The 14,006-nt window shown below is 38.2% G+C and overlaps 1 protein-coding gene across 7 annotated transcripts in view; it reads right to left on the bottom strand.

The window, feature by feature from the left end:
• The window catches only part of phf14 (PHD finger protein 14), a 279,390-nt gene that overhangs the window by 137,464 nt on the left and 127,920 nt on the right, over nt 1–14,006 (bottom strand). For all 7 annotated transcript variants that reach the window (XM_063043787.1, XM_063043793.1, XM_063043790.1 and 4 more), the window contains exon 14: nt 11,456–11,624. In XM_063043787.1, the coding sequence (XP_062899857.1) occupies nt 11,456–11,624 (169 nt within the window). The remainder of the gene's footprint in view (nt 1–11,455; nt 11,625–14,006) is intronic.

The raw sequence follows: 14,006 nt of genomic DNA on the forward strand, positions 1-14,006 counted from the left end.
CTCAATATCCGGATGTTGATTTACACCCTGGGCCAGATTGAAAAGGACAGAATGTCAGGGCCCAAGGCAAGGAACAGGCCAGATCAGATCACTCTGCTGCACTTAACAATGCTGAACTACTGGACTCTCTTGCAGATTTCAGTTCAGAACGCTATTTGCTTGTGGTTTCTTTTCTCTCTGCACATTGGGTGTTTGGTGCTCTTTTTTCTTAAGGATTTTTCAATATATTTATGGTTTATTTTATTAAATATGTATAATTTTTTTCTCTCTACACAATATGTGTTCGATGTTTTTTTTATATGGGTTCTTTCGGGTTTTTTTGTTCCATGGCTGCTTGTTAGGAGACAAATCTCAAGATTGAATAATGTATACATACTTCAATAATAAATGTACTTTGAACTTTGATCTAGTCCTCTTAGCTTGCAGGTCATCATATTCTGATAACCTGTCTATGTTTCATCTTTCCAATATTTTGACCTTTATGTTAAGCATTGTTAGAAGTCCTTCTATTGGAAGTTGGTCCATTTTTACCTTTGGGATGTTTGTTAGGTTGTCCATTATGAAGATTGATGAATAGTATCGCCTTAAATTATCTGTCATTCCTTTGTTTTGATATTACGTATCTTTTTTATTCTCAATCCTTATTAGCATCTCAGTCCTCTATTGCCAGTTCCTTAAAAATTCCAAGCCCACTGCTCGACCACTAATTCTTGCCATTTTACATGTTTTAGTTTTTGACTGAACACTATCCTCCACCTCAGGGGTTCCCAACCTGAGGTCACGAACCCCTTCATTAATATTAGGGGGTCCATGGCATTAAAAAAAGGGAGGGAAACCTTCCTTTAATAGCCATCTTGCTCTTTGAGTTGGTCATTCTGATTGGGATAAATTTCTGCTGAGCATCATGAAATATTTGCTTGAATTTCAGCCACTACTCATCTATCAACCTTTCCTTTGTCCAATTTTCCAAGTCACCTGTAAACAATTCTAACTACATATGTAAATTGGGGGCACTGATTATAGACCAAAGCTGTTGGTCCTCAAACTCTTAGCTGGAATTCCATCAGGTTACATTCACTATTTGCTAGAAGGTCCTTAACTATAAGAACTCATAATAATCCTGTATCACTAAAACAGACTATTCCACAGAATACAGCCCAGTGCATTAGAGAAATACACCTCCCACAGTACCCTTTCCAGCTTAAATAGTCTAATTAACATATAAATTAAAAGTACTCATAATTGCAGTTCCTTGCTTGGATATTTCCCCATTTACACCTTGCCTTTCCATGATGGCTTGTAGAATCAGAACCAGGTTTAATATCACCAGCACATGATGTGAAATTTGTTAACTTTGCAGCAGCAGTACAATGCAATACACAATAAATATAGAAAAGAAAACTGAATTACAGTAATTATATGTATATTAAATAGTTAAGTTAAAATAACTAGTGCAAAAAACAGAAATAAATACAAAAACTGGTGAGGTAGTGTTCATGGGCTCAGTGTCCATTTAGAAATCAGATGGCACAGGGGAAGAAGCTGTTCCTGAGTCACTGAGTGTGCGCTTTCAGGCTTCTGTACCCCCTTTCTGACAGTAACAATGAGAAGAGGGCATGTCCTGGGTACTGGGAGTCCTTAATTCCTTAATGATGAATACTGCCTTCCTGAGGTATTGCTCTTTGAAGATGCTTTGCATACTATGGAGGCTAGTACCCATGATGGAGCTGACTAACTTTACCACTTTCTGAAACATACTTCAAACCTGTGCAGTAGCCCCCCACCGCCTATGAGACAGTGATGCAGCCTATCAGAATGCTCTCCACTGTACATCTGTAGAAGTTTTCTAGTGTTTTAGGTGACAAACCAAATCTCCTCAAATTCCTAATGATCACTTCCAGCAGTAATTTCTTTCCTTCACCAGCATTCATTATTTCCACATAAACCAAGGCCAGGTCACAATTTACCTGTACCATTATTCACCATCATACTGATTAATAATGTAAACTCACTTCCTTTATTTTTGTTTATTAAGCTCTCAGTATTGGTCATCTAAATCAAACCCATTTATTTCTACTTTTGTCACCAACTCATTTTTTATTTGTTACAAATGCAATATGCATTCAAATATAGTTTCTTGTTACTGAACAGATTCTAGTTTCTACTGCATACTTCGCTCATTTCCCTCTCCTCACTACTTTTCAGTTTGTTTTTCTTTCACCACTTCATAAACCCATATCACCACATTCTTTTCAATTTGTTAAACTTTACATCAACTGAACTATTCCCATCACCACCCTCCAAGTTTAAAGATGCCTTTGAATCCAGTTATTCAACTTGCTGGGATTGTACATCCCAAAGGAACTTCACTGGGAAGACAGACACAAGGATAGGAAAGGTTTGGAAAAGATATGAGCTAAATGCAGGCAAATTGGACTAGCTTAAATGGACATCTTGTACAACATAGACAAGTTAGGCAGAATGGCCCATTTCTGTGCTATATTACTCTATGACTCCAACTGCTCTCTCTTCTCCTTTTCCCCCACTTCTGGAGTAGTGACAGAATTTAATTCAGATTCCATGAATCTGAGTTCATTTCTCCCACAACAATCTTCAAGTTATGCATTTACTCTTCTCTACTTATTCTCTGCCAGTTTGCATATGGCTTAAGTAATAATCTAGAGATTACTATCTTTCTGCTTCTGCTTTTCAATTTTGCCCAATTCTAACATAACTCCTCAGTAAAACCACCAGCCTCTTTCTCCCAAAATCATTCAGAACTCTATATTTAGTGCAGAGAACAGTGTTGATTGGTCTTAACAATGCTATCCACTATGATTATTATATTTCACCTACTATCCTCAATTCCAATGGTCAGCCATGACATGATGCTCCAGATATAGTTTACTAATCCTCTCTGCTGCCTCCATCTTCAGTTACACAGAGTGCACGAACCTAGACTAATTAGAAAGGGCAAGGACTGAAGCTCCTTCAGTTTTGGCACAGATCCCTTTAACTGCCTTTTTCCAGCCACAACCTGACCAGTGACTAAATTCAAGATTAATTAAGAGTGTTACTGCCTCCTAGAACAGTGTTCTTCCACTTCCCTAAGGTTCAGACTGCAGATCCTCAACTCTGAGCTGAGGTTACTTGAGAAGTCAATACTTGATAGGTATGATTGCATGTAGTATAACAGGATCCATCAGTTTCCACATGTATCAGTTACAACACATCGCCTGCCCTGCCACCACTATTCTATTTAACTTCTTCGGATTTAATTTTCAACATGCACTCTTTAGCTTTGTGTGGGCACGTGGCCAAGTGGTTAAGGCATTGGCCTAGCGACCTGAAGGTTGTGAGTTCAAGCCCCAGCCAAGGCAACGTGTTGTGTCCTTGAGCAAGGCACTTAATCACACACAATGCTCTGCGATGACACTGGTGTCAAGCTGTATGGGTCCTGATGCCCTTCCCTTGGACAACATTGGTGTCATGGAGAGGGAAGACTTGCAGCATGGGCAACTGCTGGTCTTCCATACAACCTTGCCCAGGCCTGTGCCCTGGAGAGTGAAGACTTTCCAGGCGCAGATCCATGGTCTCACAAGACTAACGGATGCCTTTACTCTTTAGCTTTAATCACATTTCTTGAATAAATCACAAAGCCAATCACAAAACACTAATAGCTACATTACAGTAAAACTTGTAAAAATGTTAATACTGCAATGACTTTGACTTAACAGTACAAATTCAGATTCAAGAACTATATGTAACACATAGAAAATGCTGGAGAAACTCAGCAGGTCAGACAGCATATATGAAAAGGAATAAACATTTGAGGTTTTGAGCCACGACCCTTCATCAGGACGCAAATGGAATTCCAGATTATGTAATGGTCAATCTGCTCAAATATTCACTTACCAGCCACATCTCAATCCAAATGTTTAAGGTTAAAGGCCTAATTTTATATTGGCAAAATTTCAATGATTTAATTATCAGAAAAAAGTGAAAAAAAATGTACTTTTCTTTTTAAAACCCATGGTCCCTTGTACGAGTAATAATTTCATTAATAACCCAATTTTCCAGTTTAGGTGTCATCTTGACAACATGGCTCCAGATGTCATCATAGCCTTAATGCTAGTATGGAGATAGAAGCTGTGTTCTGCAGGTCAGGTGAAAGTAACTGAACTTACTAACAAGGCAATGGTTGACAAATTTGCTGCCCGTGAGAATGAAAGGGAAAACTATTATCTCAGAACCTAGACTTCACTGCAAGGTTTCTTAAAATCAGATTACTAGACTAAAACATCCAAAGATGCTTCATCATAGAGTACCTCCATAATACATTCAGTAGCAGATTTGCCAGTTAAAGAATGTATTTTTTCAGTTCCGTTAACAAGTTCTCAGACAATGAAGTAATCATATCTTGCCTGCATGAAGTAATCACTGAAAGTATTTCAGCTTAAAACCTTAAGTATTTGCTGCACAGCCAGCCAATATTTATCTCCAGCAAGAGAATTTCAGCACTTTTCCATGAAATTCATTAAAATCCTTCAGTATCAAAGCTCTGTTGACCAGCAATGATCAGATACGAGTCACAAACTGCTTAATCAAAAAAAGCAATTCACTCCTCATTCATAAAGTCCCTTCTACTACCAACAAGGGACAAATAAGAAGGGTGAAAGGATAATCCTCACAAGAAAGGAAGAATGAAGCTCCAAGAACAAAACAGCATGCTTGTTTAGGATCCCAATGCCTCATTCCTTCATTCTCCATTGTATACTATGCTGGCAACATCTACAATCTACAAAATCTGGAATTTACACAAATTGTGACCTCTATCCATTGGACAAAGACAAAATATTCAGCCCTTCCAGAACTTGCCTTTACAGTTCTGCTTGCATCATTGCTCCTTTAGTGACACTGCAAAATTCTTTAATTCCTTACCTAATAGTTTTGTGTATTAGGTACAGTATAGATTGTAGCAGATAAAGTAGGAATATTCCATGAATGTTGATCTTGCTTATGATACCCAAGTCCTATGGATGATCAATGAAAATAAATGACATTTCTCCTCTGATCTATGCAGAGGACATTGCAATCCTCTCATATGTCCAAGTGTCCTTCTTTTAAGACAGAGAAAAAAAATCCAAATTTCTTCTGTGAAATTCAGTTGTGTGCATTACAATTCAACAGGAAACTAAAAGCTACATCAAAAGTACATTGAAAACTCATCGTTGGTATCTTAAGATTTAGCAAATGCCTTTTAACAGTGCCTTTTAACTGAGTTCCAAGTCGGGAAAAAAAGTATGTTCGATCCTTTATTACAAGACCAGCAAAGATGGAAGGTTTTATAGTGAGCAAAACTAATGAAACTAAATTAACATCCAAAGTACCGTAATTGTGAAGATCGCAAATAAGTGGTCAACAAAAAAAAATATTATTCCACCAGCTCACTCCCCCTCAGCTAAACTAAGTTAAAGTGAGAATACGTAACTATACACACCTGCTTCTACCATGCCCCAACCCACAGGACAAATTGCCTATAATAAATGCACAACACAAAATACAATATAGACAGACACTATAATGATTACAACTACATGTTACTAAAAGAGGAGACATGAAATCTTCAAGGATAAACATCTTAACATTTATGCAAATGTTCTCTATCTTCTTCCAGTCAAGTCATGCAACAGTTATTTAAGCTGGAGGTTTCCAGCACTCAGCCCAATACAGCATGATCTTTACCACCACTCCCTGTCAAGTCAAATTTATGAAGCTTCTAGAGCTGTATCTCCTCAAAACACTGCATCATTGTAGAAGACAGATTTTGGTTATAGGCCCGTCCAGCCCGCTGATCCTGATCCTGATGCTACTTGATGCACAAATCCTCTTCTGTCTGGAATACTTGAATGACTCTTACCATGATCCATGAGTTTCAAGGCGCTGTAGTAAATACTCCTTCACCCACCATTTCCAAAACAAGTTTGACATGTATTGGACCTGCTTCATATAGACAGACAGGTAAATATGACCCCATACCTCTTCACTGTACTCCTGTTCTTCACATCAAAAAGGTCCAAAATAGTCCACTCCTACGTATGTAAACAGAGGTTCACCTGGAGAGCCCTGTCCAGAGATAGATCTGCCATGTGCTGGCATCCTGAAGCTGTGTGCAACTGCTAACAAACAACACACTTAGACAGCATTCGTCTCATAGATGTACTAGCACCAGGAATTTTTGGCAGAACTTGGTTAACATGAAGATCCTTTGTCACTATAACAGGATGTTTAGACGCCTCAAGCACGGATGCCCAAACATGTCATTCACCAACTCTCAAGACACCATCAAGCACTGGATTGAGCTTGAAAATATGGTTGTTCATTTTCATAATGTCTCCCCTTTGCAAACTTGAGAATTCATTTGGAAATCTTTTTCTTTAGCAAAATTCAATGATCTCCATTTCAGCCTTTCTGAGCTCTTCCATCAAGAGACGTTCTCAGTTGATCTAGCATTTGGCTTTCTTAATCTCTCCCTCCAAAGAATATCCTTTTTCTACAATCAAGTCAGATTGAGCAAGATCAATGTTCAATTGCTTCCTCTTCTTACTAAGAAACAAGTACAGGTTCTTAAATCTAAGGATCCAGGCCACTGTCCTCCTCAAAACGGTCCAAAACAAAAAGTGATGGACTGCACCTGTTATAGTATCATCCCAGCCACCCATTCTTACATAGATCTTGTAGGATCTGTTTAGCAGATAGCACCACTGGACACAAGATTCCTAAAGGATCATACATGGAATTACTGTAACTGTGGAGAGGACCCCTTCCAAAGAATGGTCTATCTTGGATCGTCACCTTAAACTTGAAAGTATCCGACTGATGGTGAATGGTGAATGCACCATTGCAAACTCAATACTCTCTCCATCGAAGGTATAAGAAGATGGTATAAGACTATAAGGTATAGGAGCACAAGTAAGCCATTTGGCCCATCAAGTCTGCTCCGCCATTAATCATGGGCTGATCGAATTCTTTCAGTCATCCCAAATCTCCTGCCTTCTCCCCATACCCTTTGATGTCATGGCTGATCAACAACCTAATGACTTGGCCTCCACAGACACTCGTGGCAACAAATTCCACAGATATATCACTCTCTGGCTAAAGTAATTTCCCTGCACCTCTGTTCTAAATGGATGTCCTTCAATCCTGAAGTCATGCCATCTTGTGCCAGATCCCCTACCATGGGAAATAACTTTGCTATATCTAATCTGTTCAGACCTCTTAACATTCCGAATGTTTCTATGAGAACCCCCCTCATTCTCCTGAACTCCAGGGAATACAGCCCAGGATCTTCCAGATGTTCCTCATACAATAACCCTTTGATTCCTGGAATCATTCTCATGAATCTTCTCTGAACCCTCTCCAATGTCAGTATATCCTTTCTAATATAAGGAGCTCAAAACTGTACACAATACTCCAAGTGTGGTCTCAGAAGTGCCAAATAGAGCCTCAACATCACATCCCTGCTCTTATATTCTATACCTCTAGAAATGAATGCCAACATTGCATTCACCTTCTTCACAACCCACTCAACCTGGAGGTTAACCTTTAGGGTATCCTGCACAAGGACTCCCAAGTCCCTTTGCATCTCTGCATTTTGAATTCTCTCCCCATCTAAATAATAGTCTGTCCATTTATTTCTTCCACCAAAGTGCATGACCATGCACTTTCCAACATTGTATTTCATTTGCCACCTCTTTGCCCATTCCTTCAAGTGTCTCTGCAGGCTCTGTTTCCTCAACACTACCCGCTCCTCCACCTATCTTTGTATCATCGGCAAATTTAGCCACAAGTTCACTAATCCCATAGTCCAAATCACTGACGTACATCGTAAAAAGCAGTGGTCCCAATACTCAGGCGTGTGAAACTCCACTGGTAACCGGCAGCCAGCCAGAATAGGATCCCTTTATTCACACTCTCTGATTTCTGCTGATCAGCCAATGCTCCACCTATACTAGTAACTTCCCTGTAATTCCATGGACTCTTATCTTGCTGAGCAGCCTCAAGCGCGGCACCTTGTCAAAGGTCTTCTGAAAATCCAAGTACACCAAGTCTTACAATAAAATCAACAATGTCAGCTAAAGTAGTTTTATGGCTGTGCCTTTCTTGCAGTTCACATACCACTGTTTTCTATTTATCCCTAAGCATAAAGAGCAATTTCTTTATGACAATTGACATGTTACCAGGCATGTCCAACTGGCACTTCTGCGGCACTTCTTCCATGGCATTGCAACAGCCTCAAAGAAAAAGACTATAGTCCTGAAGAGCTTCCACGTCTTCAGATTTGATAGGTACCCAAGAAAGAGCCATTTGTATGTAGGAGGGTGCAATTTTCTGTTCAATACCAAAGTGTTCTTGTAGTAAAGCTTTACCCTTTACATAGCCTTTCTTTGGGTCCACATGCTGGCAACTTCTGACAAGTTCTGTAGGGCAGCCCCTAGTGTACTGTTCAAGGAAACAGAGGTAGTCACTTTAACTGTCAGCCTTGCCTTTAACACTACTTTCAAAAGTCTTCATGAATGCATGATACTGCAATGGATCACCAATGAAGATTTGAATCTCTCTTTTTGGCAAAGATGAAATACATTGTTGCTGCGCCAATAAAGTTGTTATGTCATTTTGCTTCTTCATAATATCAATAATACTGTTTTGACCTCTAACATCTGTGTTTCCATACTGTAAATGAATATTCCCTTGTGCCCTTTGAGCTGTTGAATATGACATAGTTTCAGAGTGCCTCATTAACACAGTCTGAGAGTAAACACCCTGGACTACCTCTTGGGGATCTTGTTCATGATTTACAGACACTTGAAGAACAAATGAATCAATGCTGACACTGGGTATTTTTGTTTCTCTCTGTGCTTTTTAACTATAGGAATTCACACCACAGGACAGTCCTGCTGGGGCACTTTTAGCACTCGCCACACTTGAACTCCTTAGCATATTAACTTTAGCCATATATGCAGCAATTTCTGCTTCCAATGTAGGCTGTTCCTTCCTTCTCCATAACTGACTGTTCCTCTTGGTCCTCCAGCACATGCTTGTCCTTCAATAATTGTCGATGAGCCATTAATGCAGCTAAATCAGCCTGTTTTAATGCATGCAAAGGAGGTAGTAGATACAGAGAATTTTCTTCCTGCACCAGAACTTCAGGCGCTGACATTTGACACACTATCATTCGGCTTTACATCATTTTATGGGTCAGCTGCTATATGCATAGTCAAAACATGCCTGAGAATTTGAGAAACATTGTCTGATAGAAGATGAGACACATTCACTCATTTCAGCAACATGATCTTCAATGTAACATGTTTGGGTCAACCATTGTTTCACATCCTGTATGAGTGCACTACTATACCTATTAATGTTTGAAAAAACATTCACTCTGTTTTCTCCCTTCATCCTTGGGAAGTAATAAGATTAGCATGTGATGTTGCTTAGCAACAGCTTCACAGCAATTAGACAAGTCCTCGAGATTGCACTTGTAAGGCATTTTTCTTATTTTCTATAAGAACCTTAATTGATGGTATTAAACCTTTAATTTTGTTCACATTTGTTTTATCCTTCTTTTGAAGATTTTCAATTCTACCTGCTAAAGCTTTCACAGTATGTTTAATTTTCTTTTTGCAAGTGCTGACTTCAGGGTCGCTGGCGTCAGTTCCATGCTTCGATTCACTCAAGTTACTTTCTCTTTATTGTGCAATTTCCAATTAACTCTGTTAATTTGCAGCACGTTCACAAATGCATTGGCAATATTCTGTTCAACAAATGTAGGCAACAAACAAACCATCCGCGCATCCACAGCACTTAAACCAGACCAAACAACGTGTTCAAGTTAAATGTCATCAACAGGAAGAATATTTCAGCATTTCAATAAAACAAAGCGATAAACCCTCAGGCAAACACCATGCAACCAAGCAATGGTCCACAATGGCCAGGTAGCAATGACTATTCGAAACTGAGTTCAAACCACAAACACACAGCATAAATCAATAAAATCAAGCTGTAACTGTCCAGTTTTGCCAAAAGGTCCAAGGCAATCCTTTGCCATAGACTTCTGTTCGGTTAGAATAACTTGCTTTGTTGACAAAATATAGCAGTTACTTGAAAACAAACCAAAACCGCTGAGAGATTGCGTATCGGAGTTGACACTGTATGACATGCTTCCAAATAACTGAGTTCCAAGTCGAAAATATGAACATTCGATCCTTTATTACGAAACCAGCAAAGACGAATGATCATATAGTGATAAAAACTAACACTAAATTAGTAATATAGCTAAGTAAGAATAAGTAGTGTTCAAATTAGCGTAATTAAGCAAAGATCATAAATAAGCAGTCAACAAAAAAAATCATTCCCCCAGCTCACTCCCTCTCAACTAAACAATACTAAGACAAAGTGAGAATACGTAACTATACTCATTTGCTTCCACCACACCCGAACCCCCATGACAAATTACCCATAATACATGCTCAACACAAAACACAATACAGGCAGACAGAAAAAAGATACATAACTCCTACAAACAGCAAACATTTAGTAAGCAGCTCTTTAAGAAAAAATAAAATTTTTAATAGCTTTTAAATAAGCTAGTTGCCCTGGATTTTCCAGTCAGCAGGAAAGTGTTGCCGGCCACAAAAGCATTATCGGATTCCCTCTTGCCTGACATTAGTCAGATTCCTTCTGTAGGAATCCTTGACCAACAGCATGAGTGATGTAATCAGCAAATCAGTCAAAGAAAGAGAAATAGTTAACTGTTACACTCCTTACAGACATGACCTGCTTGAGTATTTCCAGCACTATTTATTATTTCAGATTTAGAGGATCTACTGTATTTTGCTTTTCCATTGATGAGATTGATCTAGCTAGTCAGCTAATTAGACTGATAAATTTTGAGATGCAAAATTAAAAATGTTTTAAACATTTTTTCAGTGAGTGAAAAACATGCATAAATAAGATTGAAAGTAAATATTTTAAAAGCAAACTAAAAAAAAGTTTGAATATCCCCCCAAAAAACTGTACTCCATACATTTTGTTTAGATTCAGTTGTTGTTCAGCAACAATTACATCAATGTTCATTTAAAGACACAGTTACATCTCATTCAACAAGGATAACAATTTCAGTGATCTTTATACCAAGAACAGTGACAAAAGTTGAAGTTCACATCAACTCTGTGTTGAATATTTAGAACAGCAGCCTACCCTGTACAGAGGCAAGGTGGTGCTGACAGTACTTTTTTAGATGCGTGGACTAAGTTTTGCTAATTACAACAGATGTTGGTAACTTTATTTCATTACACTACAAAGAATTGGTCATTATGTCATCGCAAAACCTCAATTATAATGTATAGCATTTAAAGATGGATTACAAGAATAGAGGAAGAGGGGATTAAATTACCATATTTTTGTTCATGATCTTCTTTGGTTCAATCACAATATCCAATGGAGTGAATTTGACAGGCTCCTTAATCTGTCTCCTTGATCTCTTGGTCCCATCTGGTAAAGTTTCCATCGTGATGTCTGCCTCTAGATCACTACTCCCTGCTTGGTCACATTCTGAACATTGCCTGTACAATAGATTAGATCTTCAGCAAAGTGAAATATCAAAAAAAACTATGTAAATATGCTCTACTTTTTTTTTGCATGGAGTGAAAGCATTTCACCACAAAGCCCTCTCTAGGTTTCAGTATGGCTGAGTTTTTCTACTGGAATGATGGAAATTTGGTTCCTTCCAAATACAACATTACAAAGTTATCAGTAAACAAAGCAATTACAATGTGTGAGCAAGTCAGTTTTCAATAAAATTTTCATCTCTATCTTACATAGTCTTTTGAGTACCCAGATGTAAAAAGCGTATTTCATACCTAGCCAAAATGGGAAGAATCACTTTAAGAAAAGTGTTCAATTCCTTTTAACAAATACCTAAAAAAATTCATCCAATGATTCAGAATTAAATAAGCTACATAAAAGTCGAAACAATGAAACACTTCTGCCCTTGAGGTGTCTTAACAGGGGCATAAAATGTGTATCTTCAAATAAGTCACGGTCCATGACAAATTCAATCATGCCCAGCTTATAAATATATTTTAAATTCTCTTGAACCTCTCCAGAAGAAAAAGCTTTTAGATATTTGTGCAGATTGCAAAAGGATTCATACAAATACGACAAAAGGTAAAATATAACAATCAATACAACTCAATTTCTCAGAAGAAATCTATCTTGCAGAGTATGCTCAGACTAATCAAAATTGAAACCCAAGTTTGTGATCTAGAGCACATCTCAAGAATGCATTTACAAAAGGACAGCTACCTGGCAAACTAACATTTTCACCAATGGGCTAAAATGCACTTTACTACCAACTACTTGCAGATTTACAATTCCTTGTGGATTATATATAGGTGAAATTCTAATTTTAAACAAGTTTGCTCTTTTTAAACAGAAAGGTGTAGAGAAAAATTAATTAATTAATTAAAAGTGGCTCTTTTAATTCCGTCCTTAACTTTGACAAATACTTAAATTTGACCAAAAAGCATTAAGATTTTTCAAACAACCAATCTACGTGATCAGTTTGATTGACAGCAGAGTAATTCCCAACATCAGACATCGTTTTATAAAGCTACATAATTAACACAACAAATTCTGCAATTAATTCATTAAAATACTGCTGTTACATCTGCTTAGAATGCTTCAAGGCACTTAACAAAAATGAAGCATCTTTGCATTGTAACATATGAAATACAAAGCAAATTCAGGTACAGCAAGGTCTCACAAACGGCAATGAGATAATGGTGATTATCCATTCTATTGTGACTCGGATTAATATTACTTATGAAACTTAAAATAACTCCATGTTCTTCTTCAAAGTAGTACTATAAGATTTGTGTGAACAACTTGCTAGTTATTCCAAAGTGACCTCCTCTGATAATGAGGTACCTCAGGAATGCTGAACACACTGAACACATTTTCCTAGTTAGAAGTGAAATGAAACAGTAAGCTATAACTGGTTGCTCTGTCAGTTTGGTACAAAAAAAACTTTTTTATATTATTACTTCTCAAAGAACAGGCTTTTAGGCCCAATTTTCCTCTTTAATCAACTCTACGATACAACAAGCTCAAAACAAAACATTAACCACAACCTAAATGTTTGAATATTTACGAGTTGGCCTGCCTTATACTCATAGATAACCATGGAAGGAGTTATGATATTAACAAGCAGAGCACAGTAAAGTATGTTCTATAAAGATTCCTTATATCCAGAGATGTTAAGAGTAATAGAAACAGAGAAAATCTACAGCACAATTCAGACCCTTCAGCCCACAAAGTTGTGCCGAAAATGTCCCTACCTTAGAAATTACTAGGGTTACCCATAGCCCTCTATTTTTCTAAGCTCCATGTACTTATCCAAAAGTCCGCTATCGTATCCACCTCAACCATCACTGCCGGCAGCCCATTCCACGCACTCACCACTCTCTGTGTAAAAAACTAACACCTGACATCTCCTCTGTACCTACTCCCAAGCACCTTAAACCTGTGCCCTCTTGTGGCAGCCATTTCAGCCCTGGAAAAAAGCTTCTGACTATCCACACAATCAATGCCTCTCATCATCTTATACACCTCTTCTCAGGTCACCTATCATCCTCCGTCGCTCCAAGGAGAAAAGGCCAAGTTCACTCAACCTGTTTTCATAAGGCATGCTCCCCAATCCAGGCAACATCCTTGTAGATCTCCTCTACACCCTTTCAATGGTTTCCACATCCTCCCTGAGATGACCAGAACTGAGCACAGCACTCCAAGTGGGGTCTGACCAGGATCTTATATAGCTGCAACATTACCTCTCAGCTCCTAAATTCAATTCCATGATTGATGAAGTCCAATACACCGTATGCCTTCTTAACCACTGAGTCAACCTGCGCAGCTGCTTTGAGCGTCCTATGGACTCGGACCCCAAG

This window comes from Mobula hypostoma, chromosome 3, assembly GCF_963921235.1.
Source record: "Mobula hypostoma chromosome 3, sMobHyp1.1, whole genome shotgun sequence".
Taxonomy (NCBI): Eukaryota; Metazoa; Chordata; class Chondrichthyes; order Myliobatiformes; family Myliobatidae; genus Mobula; species Mobula hypostoma.